The sequence below is a fragment of the Dermacentor albipictus genome, chromosome 1, assembly GCF_038994185.2.
Source record: "Dermacentor albipictus isolate Rhodes 1998 colony chromosome 1, USDA_Dalb.pri_finalv2, whole genome shotgun sequence".
Lineage (NCBI taxonomy): Eukaryota > Metazoa > Arthropoda > Arachnida > Ixodida > Ixodidae > Dermacentor > Dermacentor albipictus.
In genome coordinates, this window is record NC_091821.1 from 341,326,423 (window position 1) to 341,346,397 (window position 19,975).

At 47.8% G+C, this 19,975-nt stretch overlaps 1 protein-coding gene across 2 annotated transcripts; it reads right to left on the reverse strand.

Moving 5' to 3' along the window:
* Positions 1 to 2,588: 2,588 nt before the first annotated feature.
* On the reverse strand, positions 2,589 to 10,396 carry LOC135904743 (uncharacterized). Of its 2 annotated transcripts, none has more exons than XM_065436600.1 (4): positions 10,104 to 10,396; positions 7,427 to 7,531; positions 5,744 to 5,999; positions 2,589 to 3,804 (listed from the first exon to the last, which is right to left on the reverse strand). In XM_065436600.1, exons 1-4 carry the CDS (start codon positions 10,333 to 10,335, stop codon positions 3,522 to 3,524), a joined length of 876 nt encoding a protein of 291 aa, XP_065292672.1. In that variant the 5' UTR covers positions 10,336 to 10,396; the 3' UTR covers positions 2,589 to 3,521. The 2 variants fall into 2 exon arrangements, with proteins under 2 accessions (XP_065292672.1, XP_065292091.1); XM_065436019.1 differs by having other exon boundaries at positions 2,589 to 3,807.
* Positions 10,397 to 19,975: the final 9,579 nt, after the last annotated feature.

The following is a 19,975-nucleotide window of genomic DNA, read 5'->3' on the forward strand; positions in this document are numbered from 1 at the left end:
GCCGAAGGCGGTGAGCAGGTGTTTTGCCGAGCTCCTTGAACATGGGCAGCGACGAATCTTGCGAGTTGCAGAAAGAAGTTACGCGAAGATAAGCACATGTGGATGCATAAGAGAAGAGGCAGGCGTACTCTGGGCATTCTGCATTTCCGTCAGAACGTTTTGTGATGTCAAGCTACGCAGTTCAATTTCAAAAAAGTGCACATTATCAGTTGTTGGCCGCGCGATAAAGCCCCGGTAGCCTGGAACTCTCTCTCTCTCTCTCTCTCTTCCTTATTTTTCTCTCTGTTAGTACAACAATAAGATAAATAAATCGCAAACGCAGCGCTTCTGGGTAACGAAAAGAAAACAAAATCAATCAAGGCATTGCCCCGTGCGCGGCACACGCCATGTTCGCTCACGCCAGATTACTTGGACCATTAGCTTTGTGGCGCTGTAACAACACGAATTCGCGCAGACCTGTACATATGTAGTCGAGAGCTCGACGAAAGTTCGTCTGGTCAGGTAACGTGATGAAGTAGTTGCTGTCACTGACGAAGCCAAGGTGAAAAAAAGCACGCAGAAGCGTTTCAGAGCGCCACCGTGTGCCTTATTTCACCTTGGCTTGGTCATCATCATCATCATCATCAGCCTGGTCACGCCCACTGCAGGGCAAAGGCCTCTCCCATATTTCTCCAACAACCCCAGTCATGTACTAATTGTGGCCATGCCGTCCCTGCAAACTTCTTAATCACATCCGCCCATCTAACTTTCTGCCGCCCCCTGCTACGCTTCCCTTCCCTTGGAATCCAGTCCGTAACCCTTAATGACCATCGGTTAGCTTCCCTCCTCATTACATGTCCTGCCCATGCCCATTTCTTTTTCTTGATTTCAACTAAGATGTCATTAACTCGCGTTTGTTCCCTCACCCAATCTGCTCTTTTCTTATCCCTTAACGTTACACCTATCATTCTTCTTTACATAGCTCGTTGCGTCGTCCTCAATTTGAGTAGAACCCTTTTCGTAAGCCTCCAGGTTTCTGCCCCATAGGTGAGTACTGGTAAGACACAGCTATTATACACTTTCCTCTTGAGGGATAATGGCAACCTGCTGTTCATGATCTGAGAATGCCTGCCAAACGCTTGGCTTGGTCAGTGGCCTCAACTTCCCCTTCAGACCCATGTATAGTGGTCTACGCACATTGGCGCAAAGCGTTGTCATCAGTTGTATCGCCTACTAGATCAGACTAGCGCGCAAATAAATCCAACGTTCGATCCCACAAGCCTAATCTTAATCCCGTAATCCATATGTATATAGCTGGAGAATAGTTAAATCAAAATTGTGTGGTTGAACGTCGTAACGCTGCGAGTGAGCTACGAGAGTGAGGAGCTATATATTAATTTAGATCAGCTGGGATTCTTTAACGTGAACCTAATTCTAAGTATATCGGCGTTCTTGCATTTTGCCCAAAAACGACATTCAAGAGTTGCAACGATTACTATTATCAAGGCTAGATTAAAGATGTTCAAGTGATACGCGGCGACGAAATAGGCGAATTAAACGCGATGTGTCAAGTTACTAGGCAAGTTTCTCCAACGAACTCCCGAGTGAAACTGAATCGAATTATGAAATTTTAACTTCCCGAAAGAACACAGTGGGTCATTAAGGACGCCGTATGCTGAAGTGCTTCGTAGTCCTCTTCCCCACCTAGAGCTCTCTATGTGCACCGAACAACGGTGCTTAAGCGTTTTCGTGCGTGTGTTCTATATATATATATATACTGTCTCATCATTGCTGACAAGAGAAAGCCAGCTCTTATATTGCTTGGCTAGTGAAAATGTATTCGCAATGTAGACGACGCTTCATGCGCTGACGAACGCTCTACAGATTAACGTTGCTAGTAAATTAGTAACGTCGATATATTAATATATACTAACTATATTTATTGCCTCTTGAATGAGGAAAACTTTTCATATTTACCAGACACATGTTTGAAGTGTACGGCAGGGCGATTTTTCTTGCCCCCATTGAAACCTAAGTCCACCATACGCTGTGCATATATACCGCATATGGTGAGGCAAATGAGAAACCACTAACTCTGGATGTGATTCACTCGCACACTCCGAATCTCTGAAGTGTTCATCCTTCATCATTATCTAATTTTGCCTTCGGAGGTATCTCATTGTCAAATCATATGCATCTCCTGCACGACGTCACTGTGTCTTAAAGGAAAGCTTTCGGATGAGCGTCTGCGAGAAGAGCGCATAGTATAAAGGAGCAGCTTCGCTGCCCGTGTCGCCATCTGATTTCGAGGAAGCTAACACGAGCTCAAAAGCCCGGCGCCTTTTACGAATCTCGAAGTGGAACGATAGGATCAAAAACGCAGCGTGACGCGGCTCATTGCAGCCGTTCTGTTCAAAAATGCTGTTGTTCGACCCCAAAGAATCAGCATTCTTCGAGTACTCCGGTCGCCGTGCCCCGCTTCTAAGAACAGGTAGACAGTGAGAAAGCAAATCCACAGGCGTACAAGAGAGGCGAGGTATTCAAACAGTGTCGACTCTACGTTCGTCCTACGGCCACATATAATAGTTTCGAGTACGAGTTTTGTTATCCACGTTTATTGCACCTATACGAGCACAAAGTTTGTACATAATACATCGCGCGAAGCGAGAAGGAAAGAAAATAGTTTAAATAGCACACATGAACCTAGCACGCTTTGAGTCGCAGTCGCTGGCAGCTGCGAGCGGGAACGCGCATGACGCGCTGAAACGCGCATGACGCGCTGAAACGCGCTTTCGAATGGCTGTCTGCTATGAATAAATCTTTTATGCGAAGCATATTACTAGAGCTCAACCCAGCTCCTCAGGCGCGGCGGTGTCGCCTTCATTACCACGTGACACCGTGACGTCACGACAGAGGAGAAACGGGGCTCCAACTCGCGGCGTCGCTCGCGGCGTCGCCTTCAAGGCTGACCACGTGGCACCGTGACGTCACGACAGAGGAGAAACGGGGCTCCAACTCGCGCCGTCGCTCGCGGCGTCGCGGCGGTATATAAGCAGCTGCGCTTACCTCTGCTAGACACTCACGAGGTGAGATGCCTCATGGAGACAGAGCTGCTCGTTGGAATGAGAAGCGAAGGTTGCGGCGTGCTACAGAGACTGTTTCTAGGTGGCTTTGCTACGGCGCAGCGACTACGCGCCCCACATCGGACGCGGTGAGCGTCGAGCAACGCAGCGTTCGGCGCGACAACGAAATGTGCGCCTGAGCAAGCGCCGCACGCCTGAGCCGACGCCGACGACACCGGCTTTTCTGCGACACGAGCTCCTTAACGCTGTCGCGTTAAAATAAAGGCTAGTATGCTTCGCATCCTGGGCTTAACCTTAGCTAAGCCACAGCCAGTTTTTTCGCAAGCCTCTGCAAGGCGTCTTTTTTTATTGGCCGTGACGACCGATTCCGCGGAACGTATATACCCCCATCAAATGTTTTCCACTTTGATCCCGTTAACGCGCTAAATTCCAAGACAGTCTCCAGTTTGTAGAGCGAACTCAATCGATCAAACGCGACGGCCTCGCGCTTCCCGTGCGAGGCGACGGAGAAACCACGAAGCCCGTGACGCCGCCGCTCGGTCGCGTCTTCTGGACGCTCAGGACACCGGCGTCGACTCGCGGACGCCGGGCCTCCGTGGAGATGGTGGGCGCCGATGCCACCAGGCCGGCGGTTTGGGTCTTTAATCCAGGGCGCCGCCACATCGCCGTGATGATCACCACGAGCACCAGGACGCTCACCGTCAAGCCCACCAGCGCCACGCACACGGCATACGAGGGCCATCTGCTGTGACACAGTGAAGAACAGCCAGCGTTGGTTTAGTATAAATAAGGCTCGGAATGGGCAACTAATACCGGTGTGGCACGGCCGCTTTCGATCGCGATTGAGCCTGATGCAGATCGAAATTCTCGACCGCGATTGGCTTCCCTTCCGCATGCCACTCGCGCAAAGGAGCCAATCGGGACCAAGAAATTCGATCCCGATCGGGCTCGATCGCGATCGAAAGCGTGCCGTATGACACCAGTATAAGACGAGGGCACAAGAAAGACGAAGAAAGACCATGCAGGCATACGACGCGCTTGTGCGTCTGGTTGTCGTCTTTGCGTCCGAACAGAGTAACGCAGTTCACGTTATATATACATTGACGTGCTTGCCCACTCTCTCTCGCTCGCTCGCTCGCTCGCTCATTCATATAGTCACCTCACTCGGCTCCCTTCGCGCTGTGTTCCGCAAGACGATGTTTCATCAGCTCCCCTATGCAGTTATCAGTTCTGTTTTGGTGCTTCATTAACACGGGAAAAACTGTGTAATCGCGCATTTCGTGCCGATGATGCACAGCGGACAAATGCAGCAAATACCTTGGAGTGTTTGGAACAGCGGACCCTTAAATACCACAATGTCCGCCAACACAGCCATTTAGCATAGAATCTAATGAGTATCGAAGGACTGCCGGTTCTCAGAGACGGCTGCGGCAGACCCTCGGATGACCGTCTAGTGATGATCGGATGGCAGGAAAGAGCTCATAATAAATTCCAGTGTTCCTTGTTGTACTTTGCCTGAAAAAACACGTAGCCGACAAGACGGCCTTACGTCGCAGTTTTCAATGTATTTTCGCGTGTTTGGGCCATTCCTGCGCGTCGAAGGTCAAAACCCGCCAGGTTTAGTCGTTGGTTTCTTGACTATGCAATGCGAACTTTTCTTTAGCAACAAAATGTTATTTAGTCCTAAACTCACGCTGTACAAATCAATGACATCAAGGGCATGCTATTGCAAGAACTAGAAGGTGGCGTGGCCATCCATCCTTCCTTGTTGCTTCTCTTCTGAGTTACTGTCTGCGGGCACTAAGTTTGATGTTTTTGGTATCAGAAGAGTAATTTGCGAATCTGGCTTACTTAGCGTTCCGCTTTAGCGTCCCTTAACATTGTCGAAAAAATCCAATGAGTCGCTGGTCCTACTTATGGCGAGTCAATCATTCAGCTTTCTGGCGCGAAAATTTTGGATTACTGTGCCGCTCAAAGTGAAGACGGCCAGAAACTTCGTGTTTTCGATCAAACAATATTATTTTTATAAACTAGCCTGAAAATGTACAATTTGTTATTTAATTACACACTTATATCCTATGCTACATATGAATTACTCTTTTTTTGTTTTTTTTGTTTTTATTCATTCTCTTTTGGGGGGGGGGAGGAGGTAATTGTCTTTCAGTTTCAGTTTATTTTTCGTTGCTATACAGTCAATGCGTTACAAGTAATATACGGACGAAGGTCCAAACGTCAAAGACTACAATGGGACCTTCGGTTAATAATACATATGTAAAGACATGTGAGAAGAGCAACAAGCAGGAAACAATAATGACGTCATAACATTGCGACATTATTGATAACTTTCTCCTGTACTCTACTGAAGTGACTTCTATGCATTCGTATTCTTCTGTGCAAATGGCCGTTGTTAAACGCGTTGTACAGTTTCTATGAACTATGTTATGTTGCAATGCTGCTGCGAATAATCATGTTTCGTTGACGGGTTTCCACTAGCTTCTGCGATTGTCCCTGCAATTGTTGTGCAAAAATAAATTGCCAACACTAGGGATTGATTGATTGATTGATTGATTGATTGATTGATTGATTGATTGATTGATTGATTGATTGATTGATTGATTGATTGATTGATTGATTGATTGATTGATTGTCGCGCCCGCCCCCTTCGAGACGTGCAGGCGTACCGCATGCGTGTCGGTCGAGCAATTTTTTCCCTCTTGTAGACGGGCCTCAACCGCGCGGCCAGGTTGCTGGCTTTGGTCTCGCTGTAGTGGCGCAGGGGCACCGTAGAAGACAGGCTTACAGCTTCCGTGGTGGACAGCTGAAGCTGGTCGGCGACCCCGCCGCCCCCTGCGCCCGACCTGAGGGGGGCGCCAAACAGTTGTCCCGAGGCCGCCGGCGACTGCCGAAACCCGCTCGAAGGCAGCGGCACCCTCTGGTCTGCGCGAGCGGCCGAACCACAACGCAACGATAAAGAGGAGATTGCTGCTTGGCAGTTTTGTGCTCCCTTGAACAAAAGTATACGGTCCAGAGGTTACGTGATAAAGCCGGTTTTGTTCTCCGCCTAGGAATGGAACTTGAAATAGAGGACTGTAGTCCAAACCTGGCATTACGAGCCTTCCAGTGCACTCGTCAATTTCGGTTTGTGCGTCTGAATTACAAAGCATTTAGCTTTATCGGTGAGTCTGTGGTCCGTACACTTTTGCTCACGGGTGCATACGTGTGCCTGTACAACAATAAGGCTTGTATGCGCGTTAAGTCATCAAACAAAAAGAATCAGCCAAGACAAACCTGTGCATTCCTTTCGTATGCACCGTCTTTCGACTCAGTGACTGGAAAGAGGGACAGCACATGGGCGGCGCGAAATCGTCCACCCTTCCATTGAAGAGGGCATTTCCTCCTGTTGCCACAAAGGCTCGCACGGACAATCCTAGATAGGTCAACTGCGACTACATGAAAAGGCTGACGGGAGGGACACTTGATTGATTCACTGAAGAAAAAAAGTATTTTCGGAGGATTGGGGAAGGGACGATGTCCTGCAACGGGAGTTATATTTGTGCCGCTCAAGACAGACACATATTACATGTTTCCGTGGTTGGCACTCCAGGACCCGCCGTGGTTGCTCAGTGGCTGTGGTGTTGGGCTGCTGAGCACGAGGTCGCGGTACCGAATCCCGGCCGCGGCGGTCGCATTTCGATGGGGGCGAAATGCGAAAACACCCGTGTACTTAGATTTAGGTGCACGTTAAAGAACCCCAGGTGGTCTAAATTTCCGGAGTCCTCCACTACGGCGTGCCTCAAAATCAGAAAGTGGTTTTGGCACGTAAAACCCCATAATTCAATTTTTTTTTTGGCACTCCAGTGGGTAACAACGGACACAACACTCTGCGTACATCTGATGACGTGCTGTTCCCCTGTTTCAATATCGTTACTGTCACTGTAATATTGCACCAGATAACTCATCATCATCACCATTTATGTTCCCTTGAAGACCCCTTTCAGTGTACTACATAAGGGGAGGGGGGGGGGGGGGCAAATGCATCAATATACGCTATGGTCCATATTATACAATGGTTAACTTATTTATACAACGGTAAACAAAACTTAGTATACATGCTAGAAGAGGATGGGCGCGACAAACAAAAATCACAAACAGCATACACACGCACACACACACACACACACATATATATATATATATATATATATATATATATATATATATATATATATATATATATATATATATATATATATATATATATATATGCTTTGTAGTCGATTCTGACATTTAACTATTCGAACGTCCGTAATATAAGGATTTTGCCGAACAAATGTGCAAGCCAGTGTTCGACGGCTTCTGCTTACCACTGTCAGTGAGGTGCTTCAGAGACGCATCGTTGGACGGCACGTACTTGACGGGTTGAGCGCACGAATCCTTCCGCGCCGCATCCGGTTCTTGTTTCGTCGCGGCTGCGAAATACGAAGCAGTAGGACTGGCTGATTGATCGATGAACCTTCCCATCAACCGATTTAATGCTTCAACCACGTTTATACGCTTGAGGTAACGAGCGAAATAAGGGAAGGGTGGGTGTCAACGCATCTGCTTAACTTGCTCAACGTCAGAGGAAGAGAATGACTAAGCTGACTGATTGACTCAGCTGATCAGCTGATCAATTGGCTCAGCTGATCAGCTGAATGATTCAGCTCCAATGTTCAGACTAATGCGGCTCCTGTGATTTTTTCAGGACAAAAACCACCCACGTGTGTTGTGCTTCCAGCCAGCGGAGGGAAAATCCAACGCCATGGGGACGCTATTTTGAGAAGCTGGCTATTATTGTCGTTCTATTGTGTTCTTGTTGTATGGCACTGTATTTCCCTGTTGTATAGCTTTACTATAATGAAGCGACAATGCTTTATTTACTTTTTTATTAATTTCCCGAAGTGCTATTGTATAAATGTTATATACGGAGCAATTTATTGATTTTTTTTAGTTCTGTTCACCACTACTATCCAGGTCCAGTGTGGGACTGATAGTATGCTCAAATAAAAATGAATGATGGGCAAAGGAACTCTGTCACTAGCGTTTGTTAAAAGGAGGCTAACGATAACCGCTAAATAAGTTTAAGCTGATAAAGAATGCTTTCAAAACACTGTTCCCGCTATTTTCGCGGCATTAGGTTGATAACTAGAAGAAAAGTGAAAGCCAAAGTTCCTTGTTTTTTCAATTCCGGGCCTTGAAATTTGCGACAGCACGCTAGTGTAACGTCATGCATTTCAAATTATATGCTCATATTTGGGTCGTTGTGGCGCAGTAAAAGTACTCGAAACAGTCGTTTTAGCACACAATGCAGCCCCATAATTACCAATGAAAAGATAAACTAGGCCCGAGAAAGCTCCATGAAAATAGGTGACGTCACAGCGACATTTTGACGTCACCCCTATTTCGCTCTGGCGTTTTTTATGCCACATGAAGCCTCTTCCCGTGGTAAGAGAACTAGGTAATAATGCGGAAGCATATATATATATATATATATGTAATAATGCGTAAGCATATACTTGTTTAGACATAGACAGGACTTTTCGTTTGGTGTCCTTTTGCGAAACTTCATAGTTTGCGTTCGCATCTCAACCTTCGAGTGTGTCCGAGTGAACTTGATATTTGGTATGTTTGATATATCCATTCATTCAAAGTGTCACTGACAGACAATTGCAAATTCAAATAGCATGGCTCGCTATTTCTGCAGTTTACCTGCATACAGATAATAGAGTAAAATAAGATAGTTTATTGGGACATCCACAAAAATTTCCAAGGGCACAGAGACTAAAGTTGCCAAGGTTAAAGGAGTTGCCAAGACTAAAGGCGTTGCCTGAAGAGGTTCCGGGTGCCTGACGCTATTTTGCTTACCTCTAGCTAACATACATAAACATAAATATGTTGAATTGATTAATTAACCGAATAAAGTACCCGATTACTTGGGCTAAACTTTTTGTCGATGCCCAACCCTGTTGTGCAGTGTGGATCACACGCCTCGCCACCACTGCGTTGCTTGCGATATTTACCAGAATACGCGCGCACCTGGCGAGTTTATCTGTACGCGTCAACGCTACAACAGCTAAACTCGGAGGTGTGCCATCTCTGTGAAATACTTGCTCAACTTGGAATAACCTTTCTGTGGAGATGCATCGGAACAGCCTTGAAGTGACGCATTCGAGCACCCGCGCGTACTTTTCGTGAGGCAGCGGCCTCCCGCCACGGTGGGCAGGTTGGTCGGTTGGACCCAGTTATAGGGTGGCTAACCCAGTGGAACGTGATCGTACGAGCAGGAGGCGAACTAACGCAACCGCGAAGGAGTACATCGCATGGAATGCATGTCGAACTCGACAGACAGTGCTCGAGTCGTTCCTCGACCGCATCTCTTTGCTTGAACAATAGCTTGCGACAATGGCTGTGCCCCCGCACCACCCCACCCTTTTCTTTCCCTCTCTGTCTCTCTCTCTTCTGACGTCCGACTTGATCGGAGTAGCCACTCTGTGCACTGCCTAATAACTTCCTAGATTTGGCCTACTGACAAATTTATCATCTCGCCTACTCTAATTCGACAATGCGGTAGATATTGACACTGTATGTTGTCTGCGACAACTTAAGAATGCAGTGACAAATAGTCGTTCAAATAGGGGAGAAATTTTTATAGACGCGCCAACCAATCACGTTCGCTCAAATACGGTGACGTCACTGCTTAGGCGCACTTTTTTTCCAATACCGGCGTCTCTCAGGAGCTGTGTTGTGAAACGCGAATGCACACAGGGCAGGCGTAATGCGGTATTGTGGGTGGTGCTTGTGTTGGATTCTTAGACTTTAGGTGAGTATAGAGTAGTAGTAGTATGTAACTTTTAGTAGTATGCGACTTTTAAAGAAAGGAAATTGGAGAGAAACGTGCCGCACCGTAACCCTCTCTCGCCGAGAGGACACCTCAACAGCACTGCACAGGTTAAGCAAACCCACTACTGCCGAGATCGCATACGTGCGCGCACGGCTACTCACGGATGCCAGCGGCGTCCGCTCCCTGGGTTCCTCCGAGCTGTGACGGCGCCGCTGAGGGCGAGGCACCGAGCGCGTCGCCCTTGTGCGGGAGCGTTTCGGCGCCGCCATTGATGTCGGAGCGGTTTCCGTCGCTCGCTCGCTCGATGGCCACGAAGCTAGGCGAGCGAGTGAGGTTCGACAGGACAACGCTGTCGCTTCCCGTGCTGAGGTAACGCGAGAATACCTTCCCCATGGCCCTCGGCGGCGATCTGACGAAGCGTGTGGTCCTCTCTACTTCTGCTTCTTCTTTTCGTGCTCCCTGAAATGGCGCGTCTCCTTGACGCTTATTACGTGGCGCATTCACACAGGCGGGTAAATTTGCCGAGAAATTTGATACCTGACAGGGAAAATCGCCTTTGCAGTGGCTGTAATATTTACCCGGCCAAAGATAGATGGATTTGCGGTGACTCTGACATACGGCACGTCAACGATATAACACTTCGCCGTGGATGTTTTCTTCAAGCAAAGGGCATAGAGGACAGAGAGAGAGGAAAAAAATGAAGAAAATGCGGGGAGGTTAAGTAGATTCTGTACAGCTTGTTATACTCTACACGCGAGGAAGGCATGAGAGGAACAATGTAAGAGTGTCAGTCAGGAACTCATCTCGTTCACTTTCACGTACTGTAGAGGAACTCGGATGGCTCTCTGGGACGATGAGCTGTACGTTAGTCCAAGTTCCCAGGATCTTTGATTTGCATAGAGTGCATGGAAATAGAGTGAACTTTGACAATTTGCCTAGAGTACATAGAAAGCATAAAAACGAGGATCGCAACGTTATCATTTCGCAGAAGTAAACTTTTCCTTATCGTGTATACTGTAACTGTTTCTTAGAGCATCTGAGATATTCCGTGGGAGAACTCAGCGTTCTCAGGAGGGCACGTGGCCAGTGGCGTAGCCAATAATGTTTCTCGGTGGGGGGCGGGGGGGGTGCGAGGCGGGGGGGGGGGGGAGGCGGGGGGCGTGCTAGCACTTGATTAAGGCAGGGGGGAAGGGGGCGGTGCAGGCGGATGGTCACTTTATTTCAGCATCAAGAGAGAACGACAAAGACAAGGTTGATGCTAGGGGATGCAAGCAGGAAAGCCATCTCCGGCTTGAGCCTCGTTTACAACGCAACGGCAGCACAAACAACATATCCCGCACAGCATATACATAATATTAGTATTAAAATAAAATTCTTGAAATAAAACAATAATAGCACATAATTTCAGTGTGTTACGGAGTTTAAGGCCTGTGGAAGTATCGCATCATTCGACGGTCGTAGTTAGTATGGCTGTGTATTGTATGTATGTGCGTACGCATGTAGTTAATTCGCCTAGTTTCTCAACTAAAGAAGCCATTTGCTTCGAAAAGTGATGACGCCACTTTCTGGACTATCCCTCCGCGCAGCCAGCGCCCATCGTATTCCCCCCATAGCGTCGTGCAACGCTCGTTCTATGCGCCGTCGATTTCATCATAATTTCCTCATGCTCGCATGACCTCATCTTAAGCTGAGATTTTCTCTCCCGCCACAATGCCGTGATTTATTGCGCAATTACATAATAGAACTATCGCCGTTCTCAGACTTGACGCTGGCCGACAGTCCTTCGACTTCGAACAAGCCACTCGTCAAAGACGACACCACAGTCCCCCCGAACTCGTCAACGGTTGTGTTCGTCCATTGCAGCAGCCTGTCCGACACCGCTGTATTTCTCCGTACGACCACTTTTGCACCCGAAGAGGTCTGCTGCTACCTTTTGGGACCGTAGAAGTCACTGAGGGGTCCAGCGTTGTCTTTGTTAGCAACCCGTCTCCATGCACTGTGATGCTGTTGCGAGGGGAATGTCTTGGCAACGTGGAAGCCATTGAAGCTGCGCTGTGGACGGGCCTGATGACACACAGTGCGCAACTTACAGCACGTTCAGTGCTATTTGTACGTCTGCTCCGTTACCGTGCGATGTATTTGGTTCCTCCATTGCTGATAACCTTACGCCGGTCCAACGTTCCCAGCTTCTGTGCCTGTTAGAAGAATTTCGTTCTTTCGACGTCGGGTAACCTTCCCTGGGCCGGACGTCCACTGTTACGCATCGCATCGACACTGGCTCCCAACCGCCACCGCGTCAACGCCCGTATAGCTTGTCTCCCACCGAACGCCGTGTAATTAACGTAAAAGCCGACGACATGCTTCAATGCGACGTGATTCAACCTTCTAACAGTCAATGCGCATCACCTGCCGTCCTTGTTGAGAAAAAAGACGGTTCTGTACGGTTCTGTGTGGACTTTCGGCGTCTCAACAAGATTACTCGCAAGGACATTTACCCGCTACCACGAATTGACGACGCCATTGGCAGCCTACAAGGAGCAGAATTCTCTCGATCTACGCTCAGGACAGGTACCCATGGCAGACGACGATCGGCCGAAGACAGCTTTTGTAACGCCCGACGGCTTGTACGAATTTAACGTCATGCCTTTTGGACTTCGTAATGCGCCCGCAACTGGGCTTCTCGGATTTACGATGTTCTCGTCCAGCGCTCGGGGTCCGTCCTCAACGGGGATGCCTCGAATCACTCCCTCGGTTGTATTATCGGATGCCGTCGCGTACGCGTTGACTTCGTGCGGTTTCCCTTGGATGTGAATTTGCCGCATTTTGGCGTAGCGGTCCGCGTTCGTTCGTTTCGGAGTGCTGACGACGACGACGGTCTGGTGCTAGTTCGGGCAGACCATGTCTTCCGCACTTCTCCCGGCAGAATGCCGTATCTACCCAAGGAGGAACACAAGATAATAGTAAGGCCAAGAGGGGTTTTCGAGTCTCCGACGACAAGAGCACCCACATTGTCCAAAGCATCGTCAAGGCGGCCAGCTTATCCGAAGAGGCTCAAGAGCAAGACACGATATGTATGAACTATCAACAGAACATAATAGTGATCAGTGCTGCCGCAGAAGAGCCCGCCGACAAGTACAAGAAGATCGTCTGCATCAAGACGAATACACGGGAATATGAAGCGAGGGTCCGGACAATACATCCAAAGGAGTGATCCGAGGCATAGGACTGCAAGACAGCGCACAAGAGATCGTGAGAAAAGTAATACCTCCAAGAAATCCTGCAGCAATCGCCGCCAAGAGAATGGGCAACGCAACAAACGTGATTGTACTGTTCGACGGATAGAATATCCCAAGCTACGTGAGATACGGTGCGGTCTTGTTGCGGTGTACGCTATACAAGAAACAATTGGACATGTGCTACCAATGTAGACGATTAGGACACAGAGTGGACGTGTGTCCTAACCCCGACGACAAAATTTGCCGAAGATGCGGTTTGAGGACCCTCCCGAACACCATGAATGCAAGGCTCAGTGCCAGCTATGCTACATAAGTTTTTCACTTCATTAACTTTTTTTCAAGTTATTTTGCTGACAGATTTCAGTGTGTTAGGTTAGCAGAAACATATAGCAGTTTGGAGCCACTAAAATATGGAGTACCTCAGGGTAGTACGTTAGGACCCCTGCTTTTTAACATTTATGTTACAGACCTCAGCCTTCTACCATTACATTGTAAAAATTTCCAGTATGCAGACGACACTGCGTTTACTATAGATGTTGCCAACATTAATACAGGGTTCCAACAACTACAGAGTGATATCGTTAAATTATGTGATTAGTTTCAGGAAAATTATATTTTCATAAATAAAGAAAAAACAAAGCTAATTTGTTTTAAGAATCCCCACAAAGCTATCACAATTAATAGGAGAATTTTTTTGCACTCATCAGACTGTAATTCATGCCATTGCCTACCTTTGCCACTCGATTCAACTGTAAAGTATTTAGGTGTACATTTCGATTAATGTCTTAATTGGAATAGTCACGTTAAACACATATGTAAAAAGCTAAGATCAACTGCTGCCATGATGTATCCCCTTCGAGGCAGAGCTCCATTTAACGTAAAGCTTACTGTATTTAAGGCGCTAGCTCAATCTTTACTTATGTATGGCATTACATTATACAGCACTTGCTCTGAAAACGAAAAACAAGAAATTAATCTTGTAATTCGTAAAATAGTCGAGAGCATAACCTACGGTACAGCGTTAGATAGCGCAGGTACAAGGGGAAAATACCACGCCCTGGGTACGCTACCAGTGAAAGAACTATTTAATTATGTAGTTTTGAAGAATCACTACCTCAGCAAAGAATTCAGGGTTGTCGTTGTTATGATTAGGGGTTCAATCCCATCGCTCGTGATCCGTTGTCAAGATTGGAGTCGGCCATGAATTAGAAGGTAGCTGGCCCATGCCGTCGTCCAACTTATCCACGCTGAGGACGTTGGTGAGGGGAAGGACTGCTTCTCATCGAGAACGAGGAATATGGGTTTATTTACTAATTTAAATTATGGGGTTTTACGTGCCAAAACCACTTTCTGATTATGAGCCACGCCGTAGTGGAGGGCTCCGGAAATTTCGACCACCTGGGGTTCTTTAACGTGCACCTAAATCTAAGCACACCAGTGTTTTCGCATTTCGCCCCCATCGAAATGCGGCCGCCGTGGCCGGGATTCGATCCCGCGACCTCGTGCTCAGCAGCCCAACACCATAGCCACTGAGCAACCACGGCGGGTGGGTTTGTTTACAGTATTTATATCAGTTTAACATGACTGTTTGAGAAAGTACATCAGTCTAACATGACTGCTTGAGAGAGTGTGTGCTGAGCAGCCGCACAACAGCGGTTTTTAAACACTCGGTCCTCCCCCGATACCCAGGTGACGGAAACGGCCGTCCAAGCACCGTAGGGGAGTTGACGAGGCACCGTAGGGGAGACGACCCGGCACCGTAGGGGCATTTATTCCCCGAACTGCAGCGCGCCCGCCGGCCGCCCATTGTCTGGCGTCTAGGTCGGCGCGTGGGAAGGGGTGTCAGTAGACGTTCCCGCGGCTCAGTAACAATAGTTGGTCCGCCGAGCCCGTTTAGTTACAATGGCGACTTCGTCAAACCCGGCTCCAGCGACGGAGAGTCGAGGACGCACGTATTGTTGTTCACACACAGTCGGCTTAGTCACGCCGTGGCTAGAGGTGTGCGGCGACGCTCCCAGAATGTTGCCTCCACAGTCGCAACAGGTTGGCAAAACTTGCACTGCAGCTGGCCGTTCTTAACACAGCAAAAAAGAACGTAACACTGCGACAAACTGAGAGGTGCGTGAAACTACGTGTCTACACTCACTATGGAAAAAGAACCCGGAACTACTATGTCCCTGCAGTATTTAATCAATTGAGTGATGAATTATGTACAATAAACACGAAACGAAAAATAAATAAAGCGATCAGAAAATGGTGTGCAAGCTCAATAAACACTTAGTAGGTAAAGCCAGTTGACTCATATAGAATTGTTTACCGGCTTTGTTTTCAACTTTTGTTATGTGCTTGCTTCGATACCTGTGTATAATTTTGAATTCAACAGTTTGAAGAATTGAGTTGTAGTCCTGTAAGTGACTGGTGTATTTATGTATCGCTTTGATGTTTTTACTTTGTTTTGACTTTGATGTTTTTCTTGACAACATTGTGTAATTAAAAAACAGGAACTCAAAATGCTTGTCATTTTTTGTTTCATGCACTGGACGGTTTTCAGTGTATATATGCGAGAGAATGTATTAATTGTGGTAATACGAATTTAATATGCTGTTTCACTAACTGCCTGGTCATTTTAGAAGCACTGCGTGCTTAGATTGACCAGCAAATTCACTCTGTACAAAGAACTTTGAATAAATAAATGAAATGAATGAACATAGATCACCCTACAGCAGATCGAGAATTCAAGGCAAGATATAAGATCCCCTTCCTGGTGAAGAAACGTCGCTGGGAAAGAATTAAACAAGAAAGAGACGAAGAAGAAGAAAACTACACGACGCAAGATGAGCCGCATGGCCTAAGCGTCCTGAAGAGTCGACCGGCACCCCCTTCGAAACTTTCGAAAGAAGGGCGTAGCAGATCCAGGTCCAGGAGCAGAGGCAGGTCGATTTCCAGAGCCAGGTCGAACAGATCCAGGTCTAGGAGCAGAGCCAGGTCCAAGGACAAGGAACCCCTGAGTTCTGGAGGCACCACGCCAACACCAACGGTGAGCTGGGCAAGCGCGGTCAAGAGGAAGTGCGCCGAGGCGGACGCTGTAGCTAATCATAAATTAGAGGAAGAGCTGGCACAGATAAAACAAGTCGTTGCAGCAATAAAACAACAAATGGCAGTATTAAGTGAGAAGAATAAGATTAAGAGAAGAAGTTCACAAACACCAAGTTGAAAAACGAAACAGAGCGAAAGTACAACAAACACAATGGAGAACGAGAATGAACATGGAAGAAAACCGCGATACTCCACAACTTAAACGCAAGACTGCAAATATTATTGAGGACAACGGGACCAAACCCAAGAAAACTAAAACCGCAAGCATAACAAAGTAACGTCGAGAAGAATTTGAACCCAGAGTTGAGAAAAAGAAGAGCGCATGAGCCAAATGGAAGAATCAATTAAGGCGGCCATGGTCAGCATAGTCGCACAACTACAACCCGTACAGCAACATCGTGAGAATATAAAGGCAAGAATAATGAGGTTAGAAGAAATAATGGACGCTGTAGCCCCTGCAAAGGAAATAGAAACAGTCCAGGCAACTCCCAAGTCTTCCTTACTGCTCAAGCCGTCGATACTAGACACACCATAATCATGGCCAGGCAAAGGAATTGCAGAAGTTACCGAAATAAAAAATCGAATCTATCAATACCTAAAAACGAAAGACAAGCCAGACGTAATAATTCTACTAGAAACGGATGGTCTCGCCAGTCTACCATGCAGCGTACCAACCCATAGGCAACGCCATAGGAGAAAACAAGGCCCTTACCGCCCTAGTCAGAAGACACCATACAGTTGCACAACAGGATACACGAGTCACAGACATTGATAACGTACTAATTGAAATTATACCATCAAGGAAGACAAATAATAGTATATTTATTCTAAACGTATACAGCAGTCCAAAGTTCAAGAGACACAGATTCTGAACACTATTTAAACGCACGCTTAACATAGCAGGTTACCGGAAGGCGATAATAGGTGGACACTTTAACGCCGCCCACATCACGTGGGGGTACATGTACGTCCACACCAAAGGAAAAAATCTGTGGCTAGACTCCCAACAGGAAGGTCTTACCCTCGTCACGGACCCGGACAAGGACCCGTCACAAGGACCCGGACCCGTCACGGACAAGGGGGTGGCTCCCTTTCCGTTCCCGGGCGCAATTGTAGAGAATTAAGGAATGTTACGATATAGTGGGTCGTATTCTCCAGCAATTTCGCTCGTTGCTGCTCGCGCTTGTAGTCCGGTCATATGAACACTTTAACAATTCTCAATCAAGTTTTTACTCATTCGCCGACAACGGGGGAGAAAAGCATTCCATGCTTAAAATGCGGAAATGACGGACCTTCTGACGACTCCGACGGGTCTGTGCTTGCTTCTACGATGATGACCATAGAGTGCTATTGGTTTTGAGTTCAGTTTTGCTAGCTGCGACGCATCGGTGGAAGGAGGGATTCGCTCGTAGTCTTGCTTTGGCGCAGGCTCAGCGCAATTTTCCGCTTCGGTGCCGTTTTCGCGCAGGATGGCGCAAGGAGCCCGTCTCAGCGCGGTTATGCGCAATTCGTGCAGCTGTTCCACCACTGCTGCTTTGAGTGTATACCTGCAGTCGGTTATTTCTAATCCTTGTTGGCGATAAGAAAGGAGTATAGTATAACATCAAGAAAATTTCCACGAAACTCATAAGGTTCTAGTTCTTTTTACTAGTGTAATGTGGTTAATTGTATCAAAAGTCCTTGACGTAATCAATAAAAATTTTCGCTTTAATTCCGATGCGCCAAGAACAGCTTCTTTTTGCAAGAGAAATCTTTCTGATGACCTTTCTTCTTTCTTTTGCAAAACCAAATTGACAAGGAGTCATGATATTGTGCTTAGTAATAAACGACGGTATTCGTTTGTGAAATAATCTTTAATTTTAGTACATGCCAGGTATCCCTATAGTTCACAGAATTTTCGAACTAAGGTGTGGGGGGTCATATGCATGATGTCACCCCCCTCCACCCTTCCCAGCTACGCTACTTATAAGCTTCAATATTAGCTGCAACACGGTGCGCGCCCGTGGTCGAAGGGACCACAAGACTGCGCTGGCGGAACCGATACAGGAAAAATTGAAAAGCTAAACACTGTTCCACTCAACCACTTTTTCGTATGTTGACGCCACCGTGCAGTCTTGGAACGCCTCCGACCACTGTCACTGTGCTGGAGCACATATTGAACGCGACTGTACCAGTCGGTCCAACCGAATTTCGCTTAGCTTCGTTGACCTGACGAAAAACTATGGCTATGGCGGGTAGCCGGACGCACCGTTTATTCCATCTCTTTTGGCGCGAGCAATACATGCAGAAAGTTTCCAAATGACCAGAGGGAGAACTGCAGCACATGATCTCCCCTTTTGCACGCATCAGGGTTTCCTTCCTGCACCCCGAACGCTCCCGATTTGATCGAATATGCCGAAACGTAAGACCCGCCGTGGCACACTTTCTTGCTCCTCTCTGCCCCCGTCGGCAAGTTGGTGGGAGGCCAATCAGGTGCATAATGCAGTTAGCGCCTGTCTCGCGCACACACGATCTCTCTGCTGGCTCGCCTGCTTACGAGCGTTGCCGTTTAAGCGCACCCAAGATGTAGGTTGCTTCTTTATTTTTATTTTATTTCTTTTCCCGCATTGTTGCTTTCGCATCAGGCTCTGTAGTGCGCAAGCGTGGCGGCGGCTTGGCGATGTTTGAACCAGCAGCAGCGCGATCGAGCCGGGAGGAAGTATAAGTACAGAGACAACCGCCAGGTCGTGGGCTAAGATGGATGGCCTCGACGGCCTCCTCCCCCTCGAGCGTGCGCCACGTGAACGTGACAGATGTTTGTTGGCCGCGCAGAGCGAACACAGGCCTGCTGCTGCTCTGCGTGCGTTTGCGTACACACTTTTAGCTCGCGGCATCGAGTTCTCGGATGCGAGCTTGCCGGCGACATGCGACGACGCCTTCTCGCCGCCAACCGCACGCGCCCTAGACAGCCGCGCACTTTCTTGCCCATGCAGTAGGACTCTTTCCATTTTGTTTTCAAGTGGCAAACGGGGGCCGGTGGACGGGAACGCAAGCAGCAACAGTAATTCCCGGGTGTTCTAATCTGCGGACGAAATGAACTTATAACCTGAACAATAAAACAGTCGAAACCAGGAGAAAGAACGTTTGTGCGGAAACCGTCGACGATATTCGTTGCAGTGAGAATACCGAGGTAGCGTGTGTTCTTTCGTTGTGCGATTCCGTAGAGAACAGAGCCGTCAATCAGCACATCCTTAGCGGTCGCGTGTAACGGAGTTTGCGTTCGGCAAGCTACGCGCCATGCAGCGCGCGCGCGGGCGCCCTTTGCGTCGGCGCTGCTGTTCCAACCTCGCGCCAGCGCCATCCGGCCACTAACTAACCGCTAACCACCAACCGCGAAAATGGGAGAAAGAAAGCTATTCGCTAAATAATGCTATTTGCTAAACAACAAAAAAGTAGAAGAAAGAAAACGGCGAATGAGGAGAGAAGGTAACATTATTCACGTTGCTGTTGGTTGTGTCCTCTGCGCACGCACACACACACACACAACCAGCGCTTAGTACCGACAACAAAAGCTGTAAGCTGGTATGCGGCCTTCCGATAGCTTTCATCCCCATGCCGTGCAGCGACTGCACGGCATGGGGATGGGGACGGCATGGGGACTAAGTGTCCACCTAGTGGACATGTCCATTTCGTATCCTGCTGAAGTGCTGATTGGCTGGGGA

Bases quoted from the DNA above. Each gene is read 5' to 3' on its own strand.
- LOC135904743 (XM_065436019.1), bottom strand. From the start codon at position 10,335: ATGGGGAAGGTATTCTCGCGTTACCTCAGCACGGGAAGCGACAGCGTT. The intron at 7,532-10,103 runs GTGAGTAGCCGT...CGTATTTCGCAG, and splicing joins AGCGGACGCCGCTGGCATCC to CCGCGACGAAACAAGAACCG. The intron at 6,000-7,426 runs GTAAGCAGAAGC...CCGCTCGCGCAG, and splicing joins GAAGCACCTCACTGACAGTG to ACCAGAGGGTGCCGCTGCCT.